Below are 27690 nucleotides of genomic sequence, written 5' to 3'. Positions count from 1 at the left end.
AATCATTTTTTATTAAAGTATCAAAACAAACTTGAGAATAGAAAACAAACTGCTTTTAATGCATTTCAAAAGTTCTCCTGAATAAAGTATACCTTTAGAAAACTCATGCAACATACTGCTCCCGTCCAGCTGTTTTAAACATCCTTTTTTTCTGGGCACAGCCAAATGAACTTGAGTACCATCATTTCTAGAGTAGCGTGCAGGAGCACGCATGCACACACACACACACACACAAGCAGTAGGAAGCAGCTATGACTGCACATACAAAGAAATAAAAATAGATTATCCTCTTGACAATAGTAGTGGTACCATGTTACCATTTGGCATGCTAAGTAAATAACACCAAGCAACAAAAGCATGACGCCTGCGTCACCAGTGATATGGTTAAAAGCAACCATACAAATTCCCTAAGGGAGACACATGAATTCTGTCATAGTCTAGTCTCTGTGTTAACACTATATAACAGTAGAGGAGACAAACAGTTTTGTCTGCTGGTATTTGATGTGCAAAAGGCAAAGCTGAGGTGTACAACACCGGGATGATGCCTCGGTTTTGTATTTCCACGTTACAGAAGTCAAATACCAGTGAACACGGTTTGACAAGTTTATTGTAACACACTTCATGTATATCCATTCTCTGATAAACAGCTGGCCCAGTTCTACATGGAACTTGCCCTCTCAGACAGGGAAGTCGCAGCAGAAGCCCCAGACTCTGCCTACAGGGCATGAATAAAACTCTCATTGAAGCCCGGGGAAGCTCCTTCCAACACACAGAAAGTCAATGGATTCTCAGGACAGAATTGGGCTTTGCAATACATTCACTTTTCAGATACATGAAGTACATGTCTTTAAAACATGATATAGGACATTACAATATATCCAGACCTTAGGAAAATGTACTAAGAAGTTCTGTTGCAGAATATAACAATCATATAAGGATCAGGTATGATATCTGATAAACTCATGTGGGACTTGTAGGGTAAGAAGCTTATGGCTGAGGTATCTTTAAGTTTAGCCTTTAGAACAAAAACACGATTTCAACACTGCAGAACTGGTTTAAAATATTATGTACTGTAAGCTCCATTCTTATTGTCTGCTTCACTTAAGCTGTGTGACATTGAGCAGCTAGACACCACTGATTGAGGTACAGAGTTTTGGAAGGTATAATCTCTGAACCCAATTGTTCAAGGTACTCAGTGCCTCATCTGTGGACAAGATGAAGTGTTTTCAAAAGTGGTGTCTCAAATACAACTGGTGAAGTTTAGGAATATATAATATTAAACACCACGAGATAAAAGTAAAAAGAGCACAACACTTGTGTTTTCAGTTTTATCTTGCTTGCAGTATTTATTAACTCTACTCATTATGATATTAGTGATAAATAAGGGTAATATTCTCTTTTACAAAAAATTGTAAGGTTATATTTAAAGGATTAAACAATCTGAGAATTTCACAGAAACATCAGAATTTAAACACTCACAGCTCCAACTGTTTTGTCCAGCAGCTCTTCTACCAGTTCGAAACCATCTAAAGTTAGTATTTAATAAAAAATAAAAACAGTTATTCACTACATCAAAACTCTTGCCTCCTTTTGATTCCAAGCAACACTTTTGACTGTAGTTGCCTCTCAAATGTAAAAGAAAAGTAGCTGCAATCGTAAGTTTTCCCTCTGAATCACCTGGCAAAAGGAAGTAATCCTGACCAGGATGGAACAAGCTTTGCCAAGCTCTTATGCCTGTAAGAGCTATCTGCATACGCAGAGCCACTGATGTCCATGGACATCATGGACTGAGGGTTAATAGGGTGAATTAAGGCTGGCAGGATTAGTTCCTAGATGTCTGGGTTTTTAAAAAACAAGACAAACCAAACAACTTTTCATAATTCATGAGTCTGGGATTCAGTTCTGAAGTTCTTTGCTCGGACAAAACCTGTATTGATATCCCTCCATAGTTATCCTCCTCTTTCTGGTGGGTTCAATTCACCAAGTGGTGGTACAAGCTGCTCTTGGGCAATTCAAGGAAAAATTGTAGTCTCCAAAGGGTAGTAGGTGAGGTTCCACCTCATAAAAAACGAACTTGGTTAGATGGACATTTTGCAAAAAACATTTCTTTGTCACACCTACTAGGTTTTTCAAATCCAGTCTCTGAGATGAGTCACAGGAAAAACCCACACAAGTGTTGTGAGGAAAAAAAGACAAAGCTTAGCTGGAACTAAAGACTTTTTGTGTGTGTTAGGTTAGAATGCAACATTTTGTATCGGGACATTCCGCCAGAAACCATCCTTCTGGAAACTTCGAAACTTTAAAAATACTCTCGGTCTGCTTTCCCTACCGGCAACAAGGAAAAGTAGTGTCCATCCAGCACAGCTGTCGGTACCACGTGCATCATCAGGAGTCCTAGTGTTCTAGCACAAACCTCGTGAGTGCAGATACTGTGTACTAGCAGAGAGCTAAAACTTCTGAAGCTGTTGTCTGTAGCTCCTAGGAACAGCAAGTATGGCAGGTGCAAAACCTATATTTGAGGCAGAAGACTCTTCAGTTTGATTGAGACCAGATCTTCCAAGGGGAACAATCTCTGTCAAGCCAAAATGATTCTTTCTGCTTAAGAAAGCATTCTGCCCTTCCTAAAGGCTCCTGACTAATAGAATGCTACACATTACGTCAGATCCTCCATGGATTCTGGTAGTTGTTAAAAACACTATAAATATTTCCACATTTGCCATACCACTTAACCTTGTAATGTGCCTTCTTTGATCTGTTGAATAAAAAGATTCCTTTCGTCTTCAGGTGTCCTTCCGTTTTGTGCCCGAACTATACAAGTGGGCCTGTGAAGATTTAGCATGTATATCAAATGCTGCTTCTCATTCTTTAGCTCTTCGATCTGGGCTTTTAATTCTGCGTTGATAGTTTCCAGCTTTTCCGATTCCTAGTCACAAAGGACAGACACAACTATTAGACTGAGTAGTTCAAATAGTTAATTGCAATGTTTATCTAACAGTTGCAGTCTTATATTGGTGGGAAAGCATATGGGTAGCTGAGAAAGAAATTGCATGCTCTTAGTGTTCTGTAATGATGAAACTACACATCCCTCCACTGATACTAGTCTGAAAAACACCTAGATTGACAGTTACCTTCTGAACTGAGTGTAACAAAAGTTGAAAGGCCAAATGCAGATTTGTATTGAATTACAAGAGCAGGAATCCAAAGCACTGCTGCTACCTTCCGCAAAATTATTCCGAATTTTTGGGGGTCAAAAATTTACCCCCAATTATCTACACTTCTTTTTCACTCCCTCGAACATCATATCATGTATCCGCAAACCTGTGTTAAGCTAACAAACTAAGGACATAGCTTCCCCCAGGCCCCCCAGATACAGGAACAAAGACAGGCCTGATGCTGCTGTAATATAGTTTTGTTTTGTGTGGCAGAGAAGGTGAAGACAGTACTGGAGCCTTAGGAGAGAGACTTCAGGGCTAAGCTACTGTGCCACTTATTTCATAAAGAAGCCAGAGACCACCTGTCGGTGATTGTAGGCTCTTGGTCTCCACAATGGATATTATATGAAATGAGATTTTACTACTTTGTGTTCAATGTACACAAAAAATAGTTCAAATTCATATTATCCCCATAGACAAGATGGGTCTCTGAAACATTAACCTCTTTTGACTCCTACCATGCTTTCACTTTTTTCTGGTTTTAGCCAGGCTTTATTTAATATGTAGCACATTCATTTTTTTAATAACTAACGTTTTGATGGGTTGACAGAGTTTGGGGTGACATCTTTCTGTATTTCCTACTACAACAGTGCCCCTGTGCTGTCTGTTCACATCTTGGCAGGATGACAGATTAAGAGCAATTCACACCAGTCACTTACTTTCTGCAAACATTCTGTTTTTTCCTTCTTTTTGTTTCGGCACTTTGCAGCAGCAATTTTATTCCTTTCCCTTCTTCGCTTTTTTCTTTCATCCTCTTCAGGAGAAAACTATCCCATAGAACAGATACACACAATCCGTAAGGTGTCGTAAATATTCGACCTGTATTTTGATAACTTCTGCGTTTTTAAAAGCAACATGGATAGTGTTGTCAGTGCTCACATCACGAGTTACATAAGGATGTGATTCTGACCTTGCTTGCTGTACAGTAAAATGTTAGTAACTCCATTAGAATTGTCAATAAAAACCTGACTGGAGTTTGAATGGAATGTAACCCACGTGATGGCTCATTTTAAATCAATGGCACTCAAAAAACTCGCCAGGCATCTCCCCAGGCTGACTCCCACAGCCCCGTCTCTTCGCCCTTTCCCAAGGAGGAAGAAGCAGGGGAAGCAGAGCAAGGGATGTGGCATGAAGGAGGCAGCAACGTGGCATGAAGAAGGCAGCAAGAGTGCAGAGAACTAAAGGCAGCGCCAAAAAGGGGATGTTAACACACTCCTTCAAGCTTGGGTTTGTTTCCTGTGGAGGCTCAGACCAAGGTGTAGCTATTTCCCTAACTTCAGCCATTGCTCGACTTTATAAGAGGAATGTTTTCCACAGAGACTATTATCTAAAGTAAAAACCTAGTGTGGACATAGCATGACCGTGTCTGCCTCGGTGTAGCCCACGCGGGTTCTTCTGCCCTGTCCTCACTGAAGTACAGATGCAGTGACTTATTCCCAGATCAGCCACAAATGGGCAGGGAAACCAGATCAGCTCTTGCTCTAATCTCTGTAAAACATTGCCCTTAGTTCATAACAAAAAATAAAATACCCAACTATAGGCCTCAATGGAAATAAGAAATACCAGAGTGTTTCTTAGAAGCACTTAACAGAAAGCCAAGCAGCAGGCCTGCAAATACGGTGGAGAGGGTTGTCCAATAAAATTACTGGTCTTGTGGTGAAATTTTATTAGAGAATTAATCATTCACACTGAAATGCTGTTTGAAAAGTCATACCTCTGTTTTCATGATTGATGTTTCAATTGGCCTTTCGGAAACTGTCACCGTGTCCAAGTTAGAAGACATCCTGTGGGACTGACGCTTATTCTGAATGGCGAACCTCAGTTCCTCTTTCACCAGTGGGGTCAAATTTGTGAAATCATCAAACCCCAGTGACCCTGCAGGGGACAAAGTGGGAACAATTGCGGAGGCGCTGACTTCTAATGCAGATACCTGGCCTGAGTGTTGGACCATCATTTTGCTGAAAAGTAAAAAGAGAGAATTATAGTCTTTCAACAACTTTAGAAAGGCAAATATCTCTTAGAGGTATATTTTATAATGTGAAATAATACTGTATTTCTTGCATCGCTTCAGTCCCCATTCCCCACCTACCCCAATCTCTCACTAGAGTCAAGCAGTTAAAAATTTGGTCTCGAGTAAAAACTTCTACTTTAGGGTAACTTCAAGTTGGTATTTAAAGATAATAATAGTATTAACACATCCCGCAATATCTAGGTCTTTCTGAAACTTAGTATGGAAAAAGTTTTGAACTGGCAATGTGTGGCAAATTAGAATAGAGAAAGATAAGGAAAACAAATCAGAAACCAAAGAAATATTATTATTATTTAAAGCACAGAAGGAGTGTAAGAGTATCTCCATCCTCACAGCTATACCACCACAGATTCCATCTTCAAATGAGCAGTGTGCCTTGATCTCAGCTACATTTAGGCACAGCTCAGAGTCCTCCTAGAAGCTGAAGTTTGCTAACCAAGACAGAATCTGTCACAAAATTATCATGCTCAGTCTTACATAAAGTTGTAGATCTGGTTATAAATTCCTGAAAAAGGGTTAACAATAAGAGATGGCACAAAGGTAAAAGTCTATACACGCTGAGGCTTCAAAGCACAGGCTGAGTTTGAGGGACTGAGTCAAGAAAAATGTGAAGCGGTTTGTTTCATTCCTTTGCTCTTGTAAAATCTGAAACTGTCCTCACGTGCCCTCAATGAGACGTTTGAAATTCTTAAATACTTATGGTTAGATCTCCTGCTGATATAAAACAGTGTGACTGAAGATAGTTCAGGGGAATTATGCAAAGAGAAACCCATGGAGGAACCTTATTTCTAGTAGTTTTCCTGAGAAAATGAACCTACCCAACAGTACTCTCTACTTTCCTCTTTTTAGTCGTTCTTATTTTTTAGCCAGTTTTGGGGGGAGAATGGTCCCCTGTGTGCTTTGTGAAAATTGGTGACCCCACTGAGGGGGCGAGGAAGAGAAAACTCAGCAGTCAGCCGTCCTAACATCATGGACAACCGAGCTAGCCAATGCAGACAGCTCTGCAGGACACAAACCAGCTCTCGCCCTGCAGAGGTGAGATGAGGGGTCTGGAAGAAAGCTGAGCATTTTTTGTGGGTGGCCCGAGGAACAAAACACATTGTAATACTTCCCTTGTTCATCAAGTGACTTGTGTTAAATTGGATTTTACTGTATTGGTTTTTCAGCTTTCTTTGGTGTGTAGGGTTTGTGTTTTGTTTTGTTTTTTCTAATTGCCGCATGGATAATTATAGCATATGTTATCTACCTTGATTAGGAATGTAATAGTTACAGGAAAGTCAATTGTAATTAACTTAGTGCAGGTAAGCAAATAGTTGCCTTGGGGCAGCAGTGTGGGTAAGTTAAATTTCCACATGGTCAACCCAGAATTGCATTGTTCCGTGTACTCCTGTAGCCCAGCGAGAACTGTTTGGGGTTGCATGCCTTGACAAGAAGATAGATTTTGCTCAGAAACATCTAAAAATACACCGTAAATCCACACTGGTGCAAATGAGAGTAGAATCTGGTTCATTGCTAAGTGAGGTAAATATAAAAATACAAGGACAATGAATTGCCAGTTGGTAGAAAATGCCATGTCCAGCTGCAGACACTCCCTCACTTCTTCCTCACCTAGTGACCACAGAAGAGTTCAAGGTTTCCAAGTGTCTCGGGGTGAAGTCCTGAACCCAGTGAAATCAAAAGAATTTTTTCTGTTGACCTCAACAGGGCTAGGATTTCACCCGTAGTTATTAAAGATGAGGAAATTATTTAGAACAATTTGTTATTCAGAAAGACCTTGGGAAATTTATGTAATTCTCTTCAGAAAGCCCCTGCTCATGAGTCACATTTAAAGTACTGATACGGTTTAATCCTATAATCTCAGAAAACTAAACAGTCACTCTTTTCCAACAAGTCAGAAATAGCCCTATAATTTCCAGTTAAAATCTTCCCAGCATTATTTGTTGTTTATCAACATTCAACCATTCAACTCACTTAAACAGGCTAATTCCAGATGACACTGAACCCCTCATTGCTAGCAGAAATTTTAGCTGTTTTCACTGAGTGTCAGTCCCCTTGGCTCCCAGTGGTGGCTTCATGCAACAAAATTAATTTCGTACAATTCAGTCCAACCAGGAGTCTTAAATTAACAGTAAAACCATTTCTCCAGCCTACAAAATAATTAATGGGGCTAATCATTTTCCAGCACTGGTGGTTTATTCAATTATTTTTCAGTTTAGGTGAACTTTTAATTAAGGTCAGCAGCACCAGAGGAAAGCAAGAATGTTTATGTTTTAGTAACATGTCTGAGAAATTGTGTTAATTGTGGATTTCTACTTGTTAGTGCCAAATGTACCACAAGCACCAACAAAACCCTACCATAGTGCCCTCAAGTACTCTCATCTGTCTGTCATTAGTATAAAAAAAAATAAAAGGAACAGGAGGGTGCCCAAAGGAAGAGGCAGCAGAGAGGGAGAAGTGTCCTTGACTATAGAAACTTGCTGCTGTCCTGCCCAAGCAGCTCACTGACCTTCCAGACATCCTGAAAGGCATCTCTATTTATTCAGACTTTAGGGAAGGGAGGGCCTACCAGTGGGCTGAGCCTTGTGTAAGGATTTCTGCCGTGAGCAGAGTCCCATTTTGCAGAGCTGCTTGCCACTGCTTTGCTTTCCTGGGACAGGGCTTCTGGACAGTGCCTGGGAGGGAAGGGCTCCACTCTGATACCCAGACCATTAGGAGCCACCGTGAAACAAATAACAAGAATAATCAGTCTTATGTCAAATGTACTCAGTAAGCTGAATAGATTCCCTTTTCATAACAAGGCAGATGTTTTCTAATTTCTGAGGAACCAACCTGCTTTTAGAAATATTTTACAGGAATTATAATTAGATTTTGCTATTGAAAAAAGTGCAACAGGTTGCCCTTTTTCCCCCAGCTTTTGTACACATGGTACTTTTATCTTTGTCTGTAAGCCATCAAGAGCACTGTCTCATTTTCTCTGGGTTTGTAAAGGCTGGGGAAACATTAGGAATAAGAATATCGGGCCTTAAAGTGCGATTAGATCTGGGCCTTTCTGATATGATCTCTGTTCACTTTGTTAGACCATGCACATGGATCTCTGCTCCAAGGCTGGTTTGAGTCCTTCTGAAGTTACTGACGTTGAAGGTGCTGAACATTTCACAGACCTGCACTGGGAAGGCACTGCTTGTTTGCAGTGTGAGTTAATGCTTCATTACTTTATCCTTAGTTTTGGAATTCTCCAAAGACAACAGCTTTTCTGTTAACAGCACCCCCCCAATTCGGCTAAATTCAAACAACTTCATTCATTTATTCATTCTCCCCTACATTTTGATTGTTCTTTTGCTGCTGATTCTTTCCATCTACAGTCAACTTTTACATCTCGTTTGCCAATAGTTTAATTTCAGTACATAGCTGTGCATTTCTATTATTTAAGGGTATTCTTGTTTAATAGTAATATTTAAGGTGACTACTTTCAGTCTCTTTTTTTTTTTTCCTCTCTCCTAACTGCAGATGGCTGACTGTGCCTCTTGGTTTTATTTCTTCATATGAATTCCTTTTCCTCTGGTGCTGATGCAATAAACCCCGATAACCATTGAGGTTAATCTTAAACAGCATTAAGAGCAATTACAGTTCACAACCTCTGTGCACGCTGGTTGACCTTAAGCTTTCTGACATCCCACATCATTCCCGAACCATTTTCTGCTGCCTCCAGCTCCTCGAATGCTGTTACCGGGAGGAAAATTGATTTCCAACAGGAAACTCATTATCTGAGACAAGTTTGCTGTTGTGTCACGCCTGACTTGATTAGGCAACAGCTTAGCAACTGATCTTCATCTCGAGACGCGGGGACAGAAAGGAAAGTGAATGTCCCTGGGTCACACTGAGAGCTCGCACTCATTTAATGCGTATATACAAGAGATAAATCTATAGGCGGCAGTGGGGGGTTACTCCTGGCCTGGCCAGTGCCGCTACAGCCCCTCAGCCCCCGCGGACCCTGCGGGGTGCCGGTGCCGCCCGCCCGCGCTCCGGCAGCCCCGGGACCGGCTCCCTCCGTCCGCCGCGGCCGCCACCGCGCGGTGCCGAGCGGCGCAGCCGGCCCGGGGAGAGCCGGGCTCGGCGGGCTCTGTCCCTCCCTCCCGGCGCTCACATCTGGCGGCAGCCCGGGCAAGGGTTCCCCCAAATGCGAGCGCCTGGAAGGAGCCGCGAGGGCTCGGCGGGATCTCACGGGAGGGCGGCGGCACCGCCGCACCCGACTTCGCTCCCGGCGGCGAAACTTTTTCCCCTCGCCGCGGACCCCTCGGCGGGCATCTCCCACGGAGCTCAGCCCCTCGATACGGCGAGTGGCGGCGTCTCCCCGCCCTCGCTGCCACCTACCTTCGTCCCGCTGCTGCCGAGGGAAGGGGCTCCGCACCCACCCCGCAGCGCTGCCGCCCCGCCGGCCGCCTCCTCCTCCGCTCCGGGCAGAGCAGCTCCCGCCGCTCCCCGCTCCTCTGCTCCTCGCTTGGGTTGCATCACTCCCCTTATATAGCCGAGCGGGTAGGGCTGGTATTTACTCTGGCGGCGAGTCCCGGGCTGATGTCATGCTATTAATAGCCTCTCCGAAAGAGAGGGAGGAGGGAAGCGGAGCCCGTAGCGGTGATGCAAGGCTTCCCCGCCGGCACGGCTCAGCACGGCTCGGCTCGGCTCGGTACGGCTCGGCTCGGCACGGCGCGGTACCGTTCCGCGCCGAGCCTTAGCTCCTCACCCGCTTTTCCCCATGCTGCCTCAGACGGCAGCTAAAAGTTCGCTTGACATGAAGAGGAAGACTTCAGGTTTTCCCCTGAGGAGGAAAGACTCGTTTAATGAAATGACAGAAAGCCAAATATTTTTTTCCTTCGGTTATTTTTTTTTTTCTTTCGGGGAAAATCACGGAGTTCCTATAGATGAGAGGGAAATATGGTGGTGGCTGTGGTGAAGGGGTTTTTGTTTTGTTCTTTTTTGTTGTTATTGTTTGTTTGTTTCCATAGTTTCCTGGTTTGTTTAACGACAGAAACTGCCTTCTAACAGCCCCTGAAGTGGTAGAAAATAAGATATGTCAAAAAAAGCATTTACCCAGGAAAAGGCAGAAGGCTTACAGTGAGATGCGCAGTGTTGTCCAGTTGGATAATGTTCCATATACAATACATACAAACTTGTCATTAAGACAATCTTCAAGTCTCTGTACTAAACATAGAAAGATAGAGACATTTCAAGCTTGCGGATGTTCTAACTAAACCAATATGCTCATTCGTATATAAAATGTATACCCTGATCACGCACTCCAACTGGCTAATTTCATAATGTTCAATGTGGCTGTGTTTTGATAATAGGTACTTTGTCTCAAGTGGTATATTCTGGGATGTATTAATGACTTGGAGCATTTTATCAAGGATATCGATTTCTAATACTAGTTTGAAAGTCCCTCTGTATCTCCCCTCTGTGAGCATGCGGCTGGCTGGGTGTATATGTATATATATAAATGTACGCATTAGCCACACAGACAGGAGTAGTAATCTCAGCTTTTTAAATGTCCCAGTGCTAGCATGCTCAACTTCGCAAATTTAACGCTCCTATTTTACATTTAATTGTCTGCTTTTGAAAGAAAAATAATTATCTGTTGGGGAAGGGAAAGAGCCTGGAGTAGTGACGTTGCCTTTTCGCTCCCCGTTCTACTCACACAATGAAGTGCCCTTTGCAGAGGGCAGGAGTAAGTTCTTCTGACCTATCTGGCAGATCCCTGTTTACAGCTTGTGCAAGCTGCAGGCTTTTTTTTTTTTCACTCACCTACAGATAAACCATTCTCAGCTCTTTCAAAACATGTTTGTCGGCTTATCTTTGTTAGCCTGGGTAAATCAATGTCAAGTATAATGCCAGGCAAAAACTTGGCTCTTCAGGAGGGTCTAGTGCAAGCTTTACATTTCAGCTTGGTGCAGTCAGTGAAGTTCTTTTGACTTCAGAGGCATAATTTTATAATTCATGCTGTGTTCAAGAACAGCTGGCACCATTTTTCTCAAGCCTAGAAGGAAAAAAAAAATCCCTCTCAAGCAGAGGCCAAATGTGGAAAATTTCTTCCCAAAAGATAATTGGTTGGAAAGTTCTGAGCATGAAGTTATTGTGGAAACGTGTTAGCAACATCAGTTTTAGTGGCGATGACCAGGTGCCTGCTGTAATTCTGACAGAGGTTTAGCGACTGCTCGTTCTTATTCAGCTAGCTGTACCCAAAGTGGGAATTAATTTGGAGTATTTTCAGCTAAGCAGAACAATGTCATGGAATAATGAAGAGGGGAAAAAAGCAGCTCCCTCATTCAATGTGGGCAGAAGTACCCTGGAAATCCAAGTGTTGTTATCCTGTTGTTTAAGGGCCACTGACATCTGCACAATAACAACACCTCACCAAGCAGGCAGATGATGATTTTCTTTTGAAATCATATGATCTTGCACAAAACTAAAGCCAAGAGATTTGTTCTCTATACAAGACTGTTTACCACTGCTGGTACCATTATTGCCTGTGAGCTCCAGCCAGTACTAAAAACTGACAGCAAACCAGTTGTGTTCATTCTTGAACTACTCCTGAAGTGAGCTGGCTCCTCCCTGCAAAGCAAACAGAGAGGCTGTTCCTGTGCGCATTTAAGATTAGGCCACTGAAACATGTCCTGGCTTGAAATTCTTCAGTGAAAAAAGAAAATGAAACCACAATGAAAAATAAACCCAGTTTCACCATGTCACATGAGTTTTGTCCTGCTCACCTTTAAAACTAAAGCTAACTTGATCACGGTAAAGATGTAGGATCACGCTCCAGTTTAAAAAAAAAAAAAAAATATATATAATATTAATAAGTAAGGCTATCAAGAAGTTAAAGTAAAACCCAGTACAGCCACCAGATGTTCTAATGTTCTTTGCCAGTTTCATTTTCCATCTCATAAAGTATCTTTCATTTGCCTGCATCTGAACATTTACTGAACCTTTTCCATTTAATTTCTCTCTTTTGTCACAAACTTCAGGGAAGAAGTCCCCCTGAAGCAGCAGTCACTTCACAGATGTAACACTCATGTTCATGATTTCTGCTTTTCCTTAAGCCAGGTACAGTAGCTCATCAACAGAAGACTGACAAGGATTGGGTCTTTCACTCTCTGCAGAGGCATTAGGCTGAATACCACCCCACAGTGTGGTCCTTGCAGCTCTCCATAAGTTTTGGGGTAAAAAATCCTTTCGTTTACCTCTTCCTGACCAACTCCTGCCTCCACATCCCTTGACACCACCTCATACGCTGTGGGTATTTGAATAAAACTAAAATATGGCTGTCTCCTTGCTAAACAGAGCTATAGACATCATTATACAGATCAACGGAGTCACATCCTTACAGCAGAAGCTTTCTGCTGTCTCCTACCTTAACATTTATGAAACAGCAGGATGTCAGTCAGAATAACACAATTAAAATCCTCATGTCCCATCCAGATCCTATGTTAGTTTATGGTCATGCAGTTCCATTAAACCTATTTGGTCTGGTGAAAATATAATGAGATGTAAATAAATAAAATGTGTAGTGATATCTTGCGTAAAACCCGTGTCTCTGTGTGCTTTGCCATTTTAATCGTATTAAGTTTTGAAATTACTGTAACCCTGATGGGTCCAATTTTTCCCTGCATGGCACACATATGAGAAAGAGGTTTCCAGAACTCAGACTTATCATGTTATAAAATCAGCACAGAATCAGGTCTTTTGACTCTGCCCAAAAAAGGTATTCTCCATTTCTGTGATGGGAATTAACTTGCACTGTGACTTTTGCTCTGGGGTACATTCAGGTCTGAATCTGTGTGATAAGACTCCTCTGTTCCCCAAAACATGCACTAGTTTTGAGACATTTTTTCCATCTGACTGGACTAACACTAGAGTTGAAACTTGGGACCATTTTTTCCAAGGTTTAGATCACTTCTGCTCGAACTACAGGAGAGATCTGCAGTACGAGCAGCATCACCACCCCCACCCAGCCCAGGGCTTTTCAGCTGCCGTCTGGAGACCACCTGGGCATCTGTGGGATACTTCCAAGAATTTCCCCAAAAAGTGATTAAAAAAGCCCCAAGCCTACAGCAGTGAGGATCAAATTCACTCCTGAAGGTTTGGATGTCTACAGGGCTGAGAGGTCCAAAAACTGAAGGGAGTTAAAACCCCCAGAGCCAGAGGACAGACTCTCGCAGAGGCTGTATAGCAAATGCTGGTCTGCCTTACATTCAATACCACTCAAGCGGTATTTCCTTGTACAGGAAAATAAGTGCATTATTTGAACTTCTTTTACTCTTTAACACTGAAGACAAAACTCATTTGCTCCCTGCTTCCTCTCCTCAGCTTGCCTTTCTCTTACTGCCAGTTTCCATCGCTATCTGATAAACCCTCTAAATACATTTGTCTGTTTATTATCTCCTTTTTGGATGCTCCCATTTCCTTCTCTCTTTTGCTTTGTTTCACTAATAGCTCCTTTCCCCTTTCCTTAAAACAGCAGCTTCTCCTTTTCTTTGCCACTTCCCTGTTTCTCCTCCTCTCACTTCTCTCTTTTGCCTCCCTGTATCCCTGGATTCTGTCATTCCCCTTTCTGTTCCCTTTTTCCAGCAATTTTTCTCCCATGGGTCCTTCTGCTCCTGCCCCTGAAGCTTCCTATGTTTAAATGAGTCATTTTAATTTTCTCTTTTGCTTTCTGTCATTTTACTTTTTGTTTCTCCACTAATAAGGCAGAGACACTGATAATAAAATTACGAGTGGGTGCAACAAAATGTACATTTCAGGACCAGATTCCGGTGCCCAAAATTATTGTGAACTTTAATGGAACTTTACTAAATTAAATGTTCCACAAGGTTGTCAGTCATTATATATAGTGCTTTTGGAGTGCGGAGTGTATGGCAAGTTATACAAACAACTCCTCTCTCCAGCTGAGAGACAGCCCTGATGCTGGCCCAGTCAAGTGTATCTTTAGTTTCCTCTTGCTGAAGCCTTTCAAAGTTGTTGGTTTGTTGTTTTCTTTTTATCAGATGGACTTCGTGCACGGCCGTAGGAGCTGGCTATGCGCCATAGCCTGTAATTACAATTTCTGATCTCTTTGGATACATCCAGATCGTAGCCAGTAAGGAAAAGAGATCCCACATTTGAAAGAATCACATCTTAAACTAGACTGAATAAAGCAAATTCACTGGTTCCACTGAACAAGCTAAATGATAGGCCAGGTATACTAATTGCTCTCCAGGTAAGCGTAAATGATCTCTCTTTTATGGTGCCTTTATAGTCACATCCATTTAATGGCAAGAAAAGCTCCATCTTCACAGATTCCCCCCTTCATCTCTCCCTCCACAGCCTTTCCACCTTGTAATAGCATGCCGAATTTTGTCTCAGAGCAGTCAGAGATTCGTAGTGAACTTCATCAATGGCTTTATGTGTGAAAAAATGATCACCGACTAAAGTAAGTACTGAGACCTGATCCAACTGTTACTGAAGTCAATGGAAAGATTCCCCTTGACTTCAACAAGTGATAAATTTAGCCTCTGGGACTGAAAAATCAGCATTTAGTCACACTGTTTGTCAGAGTACAAAACTCTCCTCTTGAAATGACTTGAAAGAAATAATTAGAAATTATTCGCTGATGGTGTAAGTTTCCCTCAGGTGGACTAATGTAATTATGGTTTATGTTCTCGTAGTCTTCTGGGTAAACACAGAGGGTGAGAGGAAGAGAGTGAGAGAATATGTCTATTTTTACTGTGCTAAATCACAAATATTTTGGATCCATTATGAAATCATCATGCTGCTACACACAGGACACACACGTACATACCCCCTATAAAAACTACCCATTCCCACTGATTGCCCTTGGAATTGTGCATATACAAAGAACACTCTGGGACATAATATCAATGATACTTCAAACAGCAATTGTCATCTGCCTAGTAAATATGTAAATTACTATTTGACATAACAATTACAAATGCACATTTCTAATTACTAAACATTGATTTCTACATAAATACTATTTCAAATAAAAACCATATATGGCACAGATTTGCAACCTACAGAAGATTCAAAACCAAGGCTGCCATTGCAGCTTTCATTCTGCTTATCATTTGTCCTCTCACCCACTTCACATATGCCTTGCCGTGAAAGGAACGCATGAATGATCTTAACTTTCAACCTCTTATCTTTCCTGGTTTATTGTTTTTGGCTTTAACCGTACAGGAACTTGCCCAGATAATAAGAACGAAGTGTAAGTAAAATGAAACCAATAGAGCTGCACACAGTTTTAAAATTAGATTGCCTTAATTGCAATCACAGAAGCATTCCCTGAGCCCAAATCCTGACTGCTCTGGGAGCACAGGATGCTGCTGATGAGGCCACATCAGCAACAGGGGAAGATGCAGGGTGTCACTGCATCCACCTGGGGTGCCCCATGATTGCCAGTCCAGTGGAGAGTGTCACCCACCATGGGGTAGGGTCTTTCTTCTCTCCGGTGACTCTTTGAAGAGACAAAACTGGACTCTGGGATGTCTCTTGTCCAGAGGTGTGTCCTCACCACGAGGCTGTAAAGTCAGACACTGTCTGGTTTACTAACTGGCTCGTACTTCATGATGGGACAGGCTGAGCAGGAGAAGTCAAGAGAAAGATTCCCCCAATAACACAGCTGCTTGGTTTGTGGTTAGATCATTTCTCCTCAGGAAGAGGGAACATGAGTTTCATCCCTTCCAGCCAGAGGTGAGAACCCAACTCGGGTCCTTCCCTCCAGACCCAATGTTCTCGCTGATGGCATTTTATTAAAAGACCAGCTCAATCCTTAGCCCAAGTTTAGAAAACAAGTTTGGGGCCATGAATGCCTCAATCATGGTGATCTTTAACTCTGTGCTCCAAGTTAGATGGCAGAGATGGGACATTCATTCTCACCATGCCCAGCTTCCTTCTGTGGAGCTGGGCTTTAGTCCTTCTACACTGAAAATTGTTATTAACGAGGCAGGTGAGGATGTGCTGCTCACTGGACTGGGAGTCAAGAAATGAGAGGGATAATTATTATTATTATTATTATTATTAATATATTATTACTAATATATTATTAATATATTATTGTAATTGTAATTGTAATTGTAATTGTAATTGTTGTTGTTGTTGTTGTTGTTGTTGTTGTTGTTGTTATTATTATTATTATTATTATTATTATTATTATTATTATTATCATTTCTTCTTTGTGATTTTGGATGACCTGCTGGTTTTCCTTTGGTTCTGTTTCTCTGTTGAAGTAGCTGGGATTCCCAAATGGAAATCACAGATAAGGCTACTGTATTTTATTTTTATGTGTAATTTTAATTAGCACTCTAATGGGCCATCAGACTGCAGCCTTTTGTAGCTGGATGCCCTCTAGATGAATTATTACCTATTCTTACTACTCAATGTATGTGTCACAGCAGTATCTAGCAGCCCCAGTAAAGATTCTGGGTATGTTTTTCTTATATGCAAGAGTTTTTATGTCAAGCTCTAAAAAGGCTAACAATCTTTCGACTGTCACATGGAAGCCCAGATTCAGCACAGCAATTAAATGCACAGCTGAATAGGCCCCATCCAAAGATCTTGCCTAACTTAGCACTTGCTGTTCATAAAGAGCTAAAGTAGCCTCTATAAAATATTATAACTTATTCCTGCGGGATTATTTTTCTAACAGATTTGGTATGAGAGCACCTGACGAGGTAAAATACTGTGGTCTTTTGTCAAGGCATAACATTGTTTTTTGTTATTTTGGCAGTTTTATTATAAGTATGGGCTGATCAATTAATTTGTTACAGACCTTTGAAGTATAGTGATTACTGTTATTTTTCTAATACAACAAAGGTTTAGAATCTGAGTGGATGCTGAATTATTGAGATAAACAAAAACCTAAGAACTTCAAAGAGAGGTAGAGCACAAAAGCATAGTTCAACATAGAGCACAAAAGCAGAGTGTTCTCTCCACCTGTTACACTAAAGCCTGCATTATCCGTGGATTTCAGAGAAGTGCCTAGTTAGTAAAAAAGATAAGTTACACTATATTTTATAACCATCTCTAAGGTAAATAGTCTTGTTATTATTCTTTTTCACTCTATTTCTAATGTTTGTGATTTATCAAATAATTTCAACCTACTTTTTCAGGAAGTTATTCAGCAGTAAACATCTTCTGCACTGAACTAGGAATGCACAGGATTAATACCTGGCTGTTCGCACACACCATCCCACACGCCCGTGCATCTGAGGCCATAGGCTTTGCTGGCTGAAGCGTTCTTGGAAGCATTCCACACTGAAGTGAGCCTCCCTGCAGCAGCTAATGTGTGTCGCATATAAGCAATGATGACTGGTAAGAAAAGCATTTTCTGGGACTATAACGATCAGCTGGAAGAGTTTTCATACCCATATCTATGCTCAGCTTGTCATTTACTGACAGGAGAAGCCTTTCCCATCAGGTATTTTCACTGCTATACTTCGTGAAAATGTAAAATATGAAGAAGAAAAATGGATCAGCTCTGCTTTCCTAGTAAAAATTAAACTACAAAAGCAGCAAATAAGAAATAGTAATAAAAGTAGAAATAGGACTGGACCCAAGGCCCTGGGGACTGCAGGGACCAGAACTGGGAGGTAGGAGAGCTGTTATGTATAAAGAGATTTTGCGAGCTAAAGAAAAAGAGGAGAGAAGAAATAAACTTCATCAGGGCAGCTGCAGGAAAGAAATACTTCTTGGTTGTTTGTTTCTGATCAGTTTTGTATGAATTGCCATTTGTTATTAATAGGTAATTTTGTCCCATGTTCAACAGAACCATCTCAGGCTCTTTACAGCATACAAGTAAATGTAAGAGTAAAGCAGATTTAGAAATATGATGGAGTTATTAAACTAATCTAAAGAAACAAAATGAAGTGGATGATTTTCTAAGTTATATATCCTTTTAAACTAGGAATTCTATGCCTTATAACTTCCTTTTTTTTTTTGGTCACTGCTTCGTGGGACTATTCAAATAATAGTTTGTACAAGCATATTTAAGAAGATCTTGCTTATGCTTTGGCTTCAAGGACCAGGAAACTCAGAGAAAATCCTGCTGAACAGAGGGGATCAGCGAGGTGAAGCAGAATATTGGCTAGTGCACAAGAAGGCATTTTGATGGTTGTTTCTGGAGACAGAAAGCTGTCCTGTGAAAGCAATCTCTAACAGATACAGATGGAGCTAGTTAGAGTAGGCGCTTTCGTATTGTCAGGACTTATCAAGACATTTGAAAACCGATGTGGGAGTTTCTCCTCAGATACCATTCCTGTCAAGTGCAGTGCAAGGTCAGCCCCAATTAATTTTGCAGGGCTGTACCCACAATGAGAGAGGACTGATTCTCCAGAATTGCTGATTATCACTTCAAGAGTCTGCTTTCTTCTGCAGATAAATATTGAAGGCTTTTTAGTGATACTTTACACATGAACATACACACTACTAAAACTGTAAGGACCTACTTAACTGAAGACATTCTTCTCCCCTTATATACAGAAAGGAGACTGTGATATGGAAGCAGCCATCAGTCAGCGTGAGAGAGAAAATAAAGATATAAAAATAAAATACTCCTGTAAAGGTCTGTTAGGAGTATTCAGTAGATTCCACCGTGACTTCATGGTGTTCTGTGCAGGAATTCAATACCGTATTGCTCCACATTAAGAGAGGGATTTACAATTTTTAAGGGCTTGGTTTCCCATAAAGGGAAAGTATAGTTCAAGTCTATTTAAATTTATAATTTTTTCCCATAAATGAAAGCTGATCAAAGTAAAACATGCTTTACCATCTCATTTTAAAGAGACAGATGCTTGTCATGTTCTGGAGGGGAAAATGGTTTCCTTGCTAATGCAGAAGTACTTCTTGCCCTTGCATAAGCCAAGATGTTCTACATGGTATCAGAAAAAATTGTGAAATATTTAGTTAAGTCTACTTTCAAAAGATATCTGTGTTGTGGCACAGGTAGGTATCAGGCAGCCTCTAGCCCAGCCTGAATTATGAGCTTATAGCTGTACCCAGCACTTCAGGAGGAGTTTAGCTCGAGTTGGGATTGCAGGATCAGTCCTACAACTTCTTTGGAAACCATAAATTAAGTTCAATGTTGTGCTTCCTGGCTTTAGTGAGGCTATATCTGTTAGAACCATTTATACACTACTCCACTTTAATCAGCCAGATAAATCATCAGTGGCTGGAGCAGAAACTGCAGATATGACAGAGTACCCGAAACAAGCCAGAGTACCCAAAAACTCCCCCCAGATATAAACTGGCATATGTGCTTTCATTTAATCCCCCAAGGATTTGGCTTGGGGTGGTTTATCTTGATATTTTTTGTTAATGATTTATTTTGTGTTCAAAGCATCTGCATGAAGCACAAAGAATATCTGACCTAGCATGCAATATTTAAATTCAGCAGGTCTTTTTTTTACAGGTGATTTGCACGTTGTGCAAAAGTGGGTGTTTAGGCTGCAAAGTTTTGTCAACAATTTCCTTACTGATCTGTACAATCTCTTGAACTCAGGCTGTAAATCAGCCACGTGTTAGGCTGAGAAATGAAAAGGAGCTCTCACAGTAAGTGTGATGTGCACACTGTTTTCTTTGCAGAGCCTGTGGGTTAAACGTGTACTCAGGTTGTTGGGGTTTTGGTTACAATTATTACAGGTCTCTATAATTTTTATAAAAAATAGTAGTGATAAATAATACAACATAACATAACAAACCAGTTCATTTTTCCATGCATGCTCTGTATCCTTAAAATACCCATGTATATGTCTAAGCTTTTGTAGGTTTCATCACCAATGTGAATATATGTTTAAACACTGTCCTTTTCCCTTTTTAAAATGCTCTTTGCAGACATTTTTACAAGAGGTTTTGGAAAAGCAGCGTTCCTGGCCACAGTCTGGCTCCTTGGGATGACACCAGCACACTCACGCAGCTTCTCTCCCGTCGTAGGTGTTCCAGCCACAGGGTACCAATAGGACGTAGCCATGGGCCTCCTCTCAACTCATGCTTGCAAACCGTGTAGCAAGAGAACTTCAGCATACTTTGGCTTCCCAACATAATCTATTAATTAAATCTTACTTATTTGTAAATATGCCTGTCCCAAACGGACCGCTTACAAAATGGGAGGTTTATGATCACCCTTCTACTATTATCCTAGTCCAAGACCTGTGCTTGTCTCTCACTGCGCCTGCTGCATATCTTGCAGAGCTCAACAGAAGGGTTATTGGGTGAAATTTAGCGTCTGCCGGAGATGAGATGAAATGAGGTAACAGTCATCAACTATTACCATCACGGTGACTGTTAGCACCATGGTCGCCTACCAGCACAGTCATCACCTATTTTCCAAATCCCTGCTTTGGCTGGTACAAGTGTCTTTGCCCTCAACTCTTGATCTCAGTTCATTTTGGTCCCAATTCTCCTTTCACTTCCACGTGTGACTTCACAGACTCCAGTTCGGCGGCACTTCATTTGCACTAATGAAAAGAGAGTTGAGCTTTGATTCCAAGTTCTCAAAGACCTTTGGCCTAAAGCCCATTTACACTTATGTGATAAGAGACCTAAATATCTTGCAAGGTAAGAGGGGTAAGCATTCTCTCTTGGCTATCCTTCCTTCTACTGTGGCATGGGTTATTTTAGACTTTACGTGTAGACCTTATTCCCACTGCAGTCCGAGAGGCCACGTTTCCATTGATGTAAGCATTAAACAGTGTCAGGGTTAGAGCAGGCCCTAATTATATTACAGTTTAACAGGGAAACAGATTATGTCAAGTGGGAGGTCAGCAACATATTTTTGGAGCACATCTCGAAGTTCACCGGGTATATGTCCTTTCCTTTTACTGGAATATTTATAGTTTGTTTGGTTTAAACTGGAAATATCCTTTCTGTGAGTTTCTCCTGAGAGACGTTTAGGACAAAGATGATGTGCAGAACCTCAACCGCAGCCAGCAGCTGCAGGAGAATTTGGATCCTCCTCCTTTTCTAACCCTCCTGTGACGGATTAGGATGGCAACTTCAAAGTGGACAAGCTGTAGTAACCTAAAGCAAGCAAATCCCAATCTCCTTTGCAGAAAACCCTCACCCAGGGTTATAAACTCCCTGGCACTCAGATCTCATATGTGCTTTACCCAGCAACCTTCTTGTTTCTATGCACCTCAAAGTTTCATTTCTGCACAAGTGCTCAAACACATCTGCTACCCAGCTAAGGACTTTTCCTTGGGGCTATGTCCAGTGGGTTCCTGATACTAAATCTTCCCCTAGCTCCTCCAAGGTATGTGGTTTCTGATCATGCCTGTCCTATGCAGTGGGAATGAGCACTTGCACAGGGCAGTCACGCCTTACTTTCAAAGATCAGGTGATTTTAGGGCCACTTGCTTCAAAGAAGTGAGAACAGGGCTCCATTTCTGCTCTTAAAAAAATGCTTGTGTAAAATCTTGGAGCAGCCCTGGGAGCAAGGACCAGAAACAGTCTCTTCGCGGGCCAGCTGTCCTCCCCCTGTTTTCTGCACAGCCTCAGCAAGGAGCATGGAGGGTGCTCCTGTCCCCAACTACAGACTGATAGCTCAAGCAACCTCCCAGATCAAAAGAAACATGAGATTAAACCTTGTTAGACAACCAGTGGAACTGAACCTGGCTATTGCATATCCCTATTGAATGCTTGAAAGAGGCAGCACCACCTCATCCTCTCTACCAGCATTTGCAAGAAAGGAGCAGCGCCTTGCTAAACTGAAAATAAGAGACCAAGGCACTCACAGAGATCTTGGGTCTGTGGCTCTGAAGAGGACAGAGGTGCCTCCCTACAGTACCCCATCCACTGCTGGGGAGGCTGAGCTGCTCCCCACACACCTTGGTGGCTGATTTGGGAGGCGACTCATGGGACTGAAGTCTTCCAGATGAGGATAAAGACTTGTAAGACAGGGGACCTAGAATCCAGGTGTTGCTGTGACTAGATTTTGGGTGGCTGAGGTTTTATGGGAACTTTGTTGGCCCTGTAGCCTCTTCAATAAGTTTACATTTTACAGTAAGGACAGTAATTATTAACAAGGCGTGAGAAACCACTTTGTTTTCTCTTGCGCTGATCCAAATGCAACACCACCAGGGACACCTCTCTTTTAGAAAGCAGTGAGAAAACATTTAGACAGGGAAAAGTCCCAATGCTTCCGTTACCATCTAATTTGAACTTGTAATTTAGCAGGACTGTCTCCTGAGCATTTTTATGAGTGATTTAGCAAAGTTCAGTGCATCTTGTACACATAAGGCATATTTCCATCCCAAAGTAAAATACTCTTTAGTTTTTAATTTTTTTGGAAACATCAGACTTGTGTTGATAAAAAAATGAAATCAACTCATTTAAAAAAATAGCTCATTTCTTTGAAACATGCCACCTTATTCTAAAATAAATTCATTAATCCCATCTGATGCTCAAGATGTTAAAGTAAGCATTTATCGTTCCTACTAGAAAATACGGCCATGTGGGCAGGCAATCACAGCATTGGAGTGTTTCATTTTAAGTTTTATATAAACCTGTTTCATAAGATACTTTGCCTATCAAATCACAGTAAGTCCCTCAACATAAACACCACTGCAATTTTATTACATGAGTGAATGGTTACTTGTTTGGTGGTGGTGGTTTTTTGTATGTGGTGTGTGGTTGGGTTTGTGTGTGTGTGTGTTGTTTTGTTTGATTTTGTTTTACTCTAAACAAGTGAAAGAATTTGGAAATTCTGACCTTGAAACACTTTCGCGCATGCTTAATTTTAATTGTGCACGTAATCCCAGTGAGTCCAGTACTACTCACATGTTTAAATTTAAGCACATACATAGCTGTCGGCAGGACTGGGCTTTAATATAGCACAAAATCTAACGTCTAGTTTTTCAGCAGTAAAATTAATACCTTGTTAAATTCAGTTTTCTAAGAGAAGATATTATACGAAACAATTATAAAAATGAATCTGTATCTAGCACATATTTTAACTGATATTTATATTACAATATAGAATATTTCTAAGTATATATACCACAATAGACAATATTTCTAAAAAGTACTGATAGTCATACAGGGGACCTGACACACAACCTTGTAGGAGAAAGCCTTAGAGAGAGGGCTACCGAGGGAGGAAAAATTTGGAAAACTCTGTTTTCTGCTAGCATCTCCCCTGGTGCAGGAGCTTCCCCTCACATAGCAGAGCAAAGTCTCAGCTTCAGCATTTGTTGACTTTGGTGACTTTCCTGCAGAGCAAATCTCTCCACGGAGGAGTTTAACCTCCTCGTGGTGCCCCATGGGGAAAACCCGGGAGCACTTCTCTTTGCGTCCTGGGGAGCCATCACCGTCCCAAACAGCAATATTTGCTGTTCATCAGAAGGTTTCCCAGAGTATTTCCTAACAGAGCTTGTGTTCCTGGCTAGACTGCTCGCTTTGACCGAGGTGATGCTCTGACGAGAACAGCCACGCTCCCAAATCCCATGGCAGCCAAGGAGAAGGTTGCTGGTGGTCTCCTGGCTGTCCTGTGGTGGGATACGGCAGCAGCCTGTGCCGCTCCATCCAGACCAAGAGAAGACAACGCCACTGGGGCCTCATCCAGGTAAGGAATGGGATGGAATTATTGTCGTTGCTGTTGGCATGGGTATACACTCCTAATTCTGTTTGCTGCTGCTAATGCAGAGTAACATGTTATTGGTTATCACCAAGATAGCTATTTTTATTATAGAAACATTGGGCCTTGTTACAAGACATATATATACTCTGAAAACTCAAAAAATTAATAGCAGCTAATTTTTCTCTAATTCAGAAAATAAGTCAAATCTTGATGGATCTGTTTACTTTTTTTTTTCTTTCTAAAACCATAATAATTTTCTATACTAATTGTCTTTGAATATTTTCTTTGGGACCTCAGCTTGAAAAACAAGCTAACAACAACAAAACCCAGCCAACCAATAAGGGTAAGCAGTACTCACAAGATTTTATCAGTTACTTCCAGCAAGTGCTCCTTGGTGCCCATTTCATTCTGCTGTTTTAAGTTAACGTGCAAAGCTTCGCCAAGGGACAAAGGTTAAATACTTGGAATTTGCACAGGTTGTGTGTCACCGCAGAATGCTAAATAAATGTTACAAATAAATGGTAGTTCCTCCAAGAAAGAAAAAGGGAGGATACAGGGTGCAGCTGCCCTGAAAATCATTGTAAGAAGAAAATTCCTCTGGAGCCAAGTGAAAAAGCAGGAGGTGGAAATGCAGAACATTACAGAAGTGCTGCTTCCAAGACTGCTTCATTAGAGGACTCCAGGTAGGTTTGGAGCTGAGCAGAACTATTTTACGAACATCTCCTGTTATGTATTACTGCAAGGAATAACACAATATACACCTATAGTACAGGAAAATGCTCTGGAGTACATTTTAGCAACCTGGGCTGAGGGTTGAGCTTTACGGATATCAGTAATTAAAAGCAATAGAAACAGATATGACAGTGGCACGGCATGCTACGGAGGTGAATATTTGCAGTTATAAAACTACAGTCCTGGATGAGTTTACAGCAAATCAGATTAAATTTAAGACTGTTACATTGTGCCATGGGAATTTATTTCTGTTGACGGGGTTTGGATTGTCCTGTTTATGTTTGGTTTGGGTTCTGCTGGGTGATTTTATCAATGTGTTTTAAATACATTCATGCTGGTGGTCGCAGTAGGAGTTGCCAGCCAAAGCCATCTCCACACAGCAGGTACATTACATCTCCTAGTAAGTAAGACGTGGGCAAATTGAAGGAAATGGAACTAGAGGCTGCCCATGGTTGTGCAGCATGAAAACCATAGCAGAGAAAACAGAGAACCTCCAAGTCTTGACTCTCCTGGCAAATGCGGAGTGTTGTCGACGCAAGGTACTGTGGCAGACCTCTCATCTCCAGCCCTCCTCTGTCATGAACAACTTTTTTGCTGGTTCTCGCCCTCATCCAGCTCTGAGAGTCAGTGACGACAATTCCAGCACGCCAAATGTCTGGCCTCAGAAGATTTTCTCATGAATTGAAAAAATGAGGTGTGACGTGGAATTTTTTTCTGACTCTTTTGAATGTGTCTCCTGGAAAACATCCTTTCCACTAACAGTTCTGCAATCAGTGTGTGTTTTCTGCATTTCACTCTCTTTGCCACTTGTATTATTGTGGTACTTTATAGGAAAGTTAACTGGTTATTTAGAATTCTAGTGCTCTAGGCAGTCGTAGTTAGTTTGTGTTGGTATTTCAAAATTAGACTTCTACCTTCACAGGCTAATCCTGGGAGAAAGTAAGTGTCCTCAACTCTTATTAAACCAGTGAAGTTCAGGGTGCTCGGCACATTACTGAAATAAGGCCTCATGGGAAGGATATCCAGATGAAGTTGACAAACTTCTAAATAGAAAGTGTCTCAGTTTCATTGAAAAGCTACTTGTAAACTAAACAAGTCAGAAAAAAAATGAACTTATTCCTCAAACGCCTCACACAAATCCTGAAAAGTCAGTAATTTCTAAAAATTACATGGAACACTTGAAACAAGTAATCACAACTAAGATTTTTTTTTTCATTTTTACAGTTTTTTCTTATTGCGTATACATTTTGTAGTTACTTTTTTTCTGCTATTTATTCAGAACAGATCCACTGTGATTTTTCCCTGTACCATTATCGCTAGTCTGCAGGTAGATATTTTTATTACAGATAAAAGATATCTCATCGTGGTAACGGCACTCGGTTTTGCCTTATCCTTATCTGTTTTCTTCTTTTGTGTTATTCACATACACGCGGTTCAAAATATTTGCGAGATGACCTCATATTTTTTGTTGTTGTTGTTATTTCATTTTGATGCTGTTCTCCTGGCTGAGAGGATGTGTGTCACTTGTGCTTTGAAATGAACTCTGGTAAATACAGCCGCTTCTTGAAAAGATCACTGCTCTCATTCAAGCACGACTTTGCCATAAATATGCAAGTGGGAAGAAAACTATGAAGACTTCTTGTGCGAACTACCCACGGGCTCAGTCTTCTCCCCGTTATGGCACGGTGCTGCTTCTGGATCCTTCTTCACAGAGCACACGACCTACCTCATGGTCGTACATGACACCGAGTGCCAAAGAAGGATAATTGTACTATAAGACTTTTTAATTCCCCAACTTACTTCAGCTGTTATCAGCAGCTGGTTACTTCAGCTAGCTGATATGCCTCGGTGTCTTGTAAACATTCTCTCTAGTATTGTGCATTACTCATGGTTGGAAAATCACTTTGACTCCTGTAACATAATTATGTTAATGTCAAATGAGTCACGGGGAAACAGAAATCTTGTATCAGAGCTGCACCTTAATGCCAGTTTCTGAGCGCTCCTGTTGGCACGGTAGAAGTAGGTTAGGGGATTTAGGGGGAAAAACAACTTTCCTTTAATGAGTGATGTGAAATTACGATAATGACTCATAAGGAAGCTTGCGTGACAATCAAATTCAGATTCACTGAAACATAAAATTGGTAAGAGAATAGCCTGCTTTATTGTTTATAAGAGCAAGAATGAAAAATGCTGAATTTTTAAAGAATCACTTTCCCAGAAAAACTTCACGGATATCTTTTGCACATAAACAGCTTCTGACATTAATTATTTAGTTCCAAAGGCAGTGATTTATTTAAATTGACATCTTAATTAGATTACATTTCAGAGTCAATAATCTCTGAGGTTTTATTAATTCTACCTGTTTCTTTGTTTAGTTAATACAAGTGATCATTTAGGAAAAAAAAAAAAAAAACAAAAACAAAAAGACACACACACACCAAAAAAAACCCCTACCAACAAACAAAACCTTTAGCTCACTTTTGATTCATAATGCAAAAAGCCAGGAAGCTCTTCAGCAAGTTAAAAGTTCTTGTAACTTATCTTGTCATAACTTAAAGCAGCTGAAGGGACATCAAGAGCAGAATTTGTTCCAGAGTTAAAAGATATGGGGACATACATCTGTGACACACTGGCTGTCTCAGTGCTAAGATACAGTATTTTTTTTTCTATAATATACAGAGGAAAGTTAGCCTGGTATTTGCCTACCAGGATTCTACATGCTCAAACATATCAATATTCCCACATGCCAGCTTGATGAATAAGATATACCATCTGAATGCAAACGGAGGCATTTTTTTTTTCCCAGATGGCCGAAACATTCTCAGAACATAAGAGTTTAGTATTCTGACAGATCCCACTGTGCTGTTCGATTAAAAGGCTCAAAACTAAATAAACACAGAAGCTGAAATGAAAATCACAACCAGATAGTTTAAAAGCCAGGAAAAAAAAATCACTCAGGGCAGTGTATCAAAAATATTTGTGGATAAGTAACTATATTTACATTAATGTCCTATTGGAGAAACTTAAGAGACAAGACTTACATTTCTCGGGCAGTTCTATCTCTCTGAACATTTCCCCTTCATCTGCTGGCTTCTCAT

At 41.0% G+C, this 27690-nt stretch overlaps 1 protein-coding gene across 4 annotated transcripts; it reads right to left on the bottom strand.

Moving 5' to 3' along the window:
* Window positions 1-56: 56 nt before the first annotated feature.
* Window positions 57-27690, bottom strand: ATF3 (activating transcription factor 3). Of its 4 annotated transcripts, none has more exons than XM_065631263.1 (4): window positions 27634-27690; window positions 4927-5170; window positions 3872-3979; window positions 57-2923 (listed from the first exon to the last, which is right to left on the bottom strand). In XM_065631263.1, exons 2-4 carry the CDS (start codon window positions 5164-5166, stop codon window positions 2726-2728), a joined length of 546 nt encoding a protein of 181 aa, XP_065487335.1. In that variant the 5' UTR covers window positions 5167-5170; window positions 27634-27690; the 3' UTR covers window positions 57-2725. The 4 variants fall into 4 exon arrangements, with proteins under 4 accessions (XP_065487335.1, XP_065487336.1, XP_065487334.1 ...); XM_065631264.1 differs by having other exon boundaries at window positions 4927-5087; window positions 27634-27675; XM_065631262.1 differs by lacking the exon at window positions 27634-27690 and adding an exon at window positions 9613-9725.

This window comes from Caloenas nicobarica, chromosome 3 (assembly GCF_036013445.1).
Source record: "Caloenas nicobarica isolate bCalNic1 chromosome 3, bCalNic1.hap1, whole genome shotgun sequence".
Lineage (NCBI taxonomy): Eukaryota > Metazoa > Chordata > Aves > Columbiformes > Columbidae > Caloenas > Caloenas nicobarica.
The sequence above is the reverse complement of the archived record's forward strand: the minus strand, read 5'-3'. Positions and strand labels throughout refer to the sequence as shown.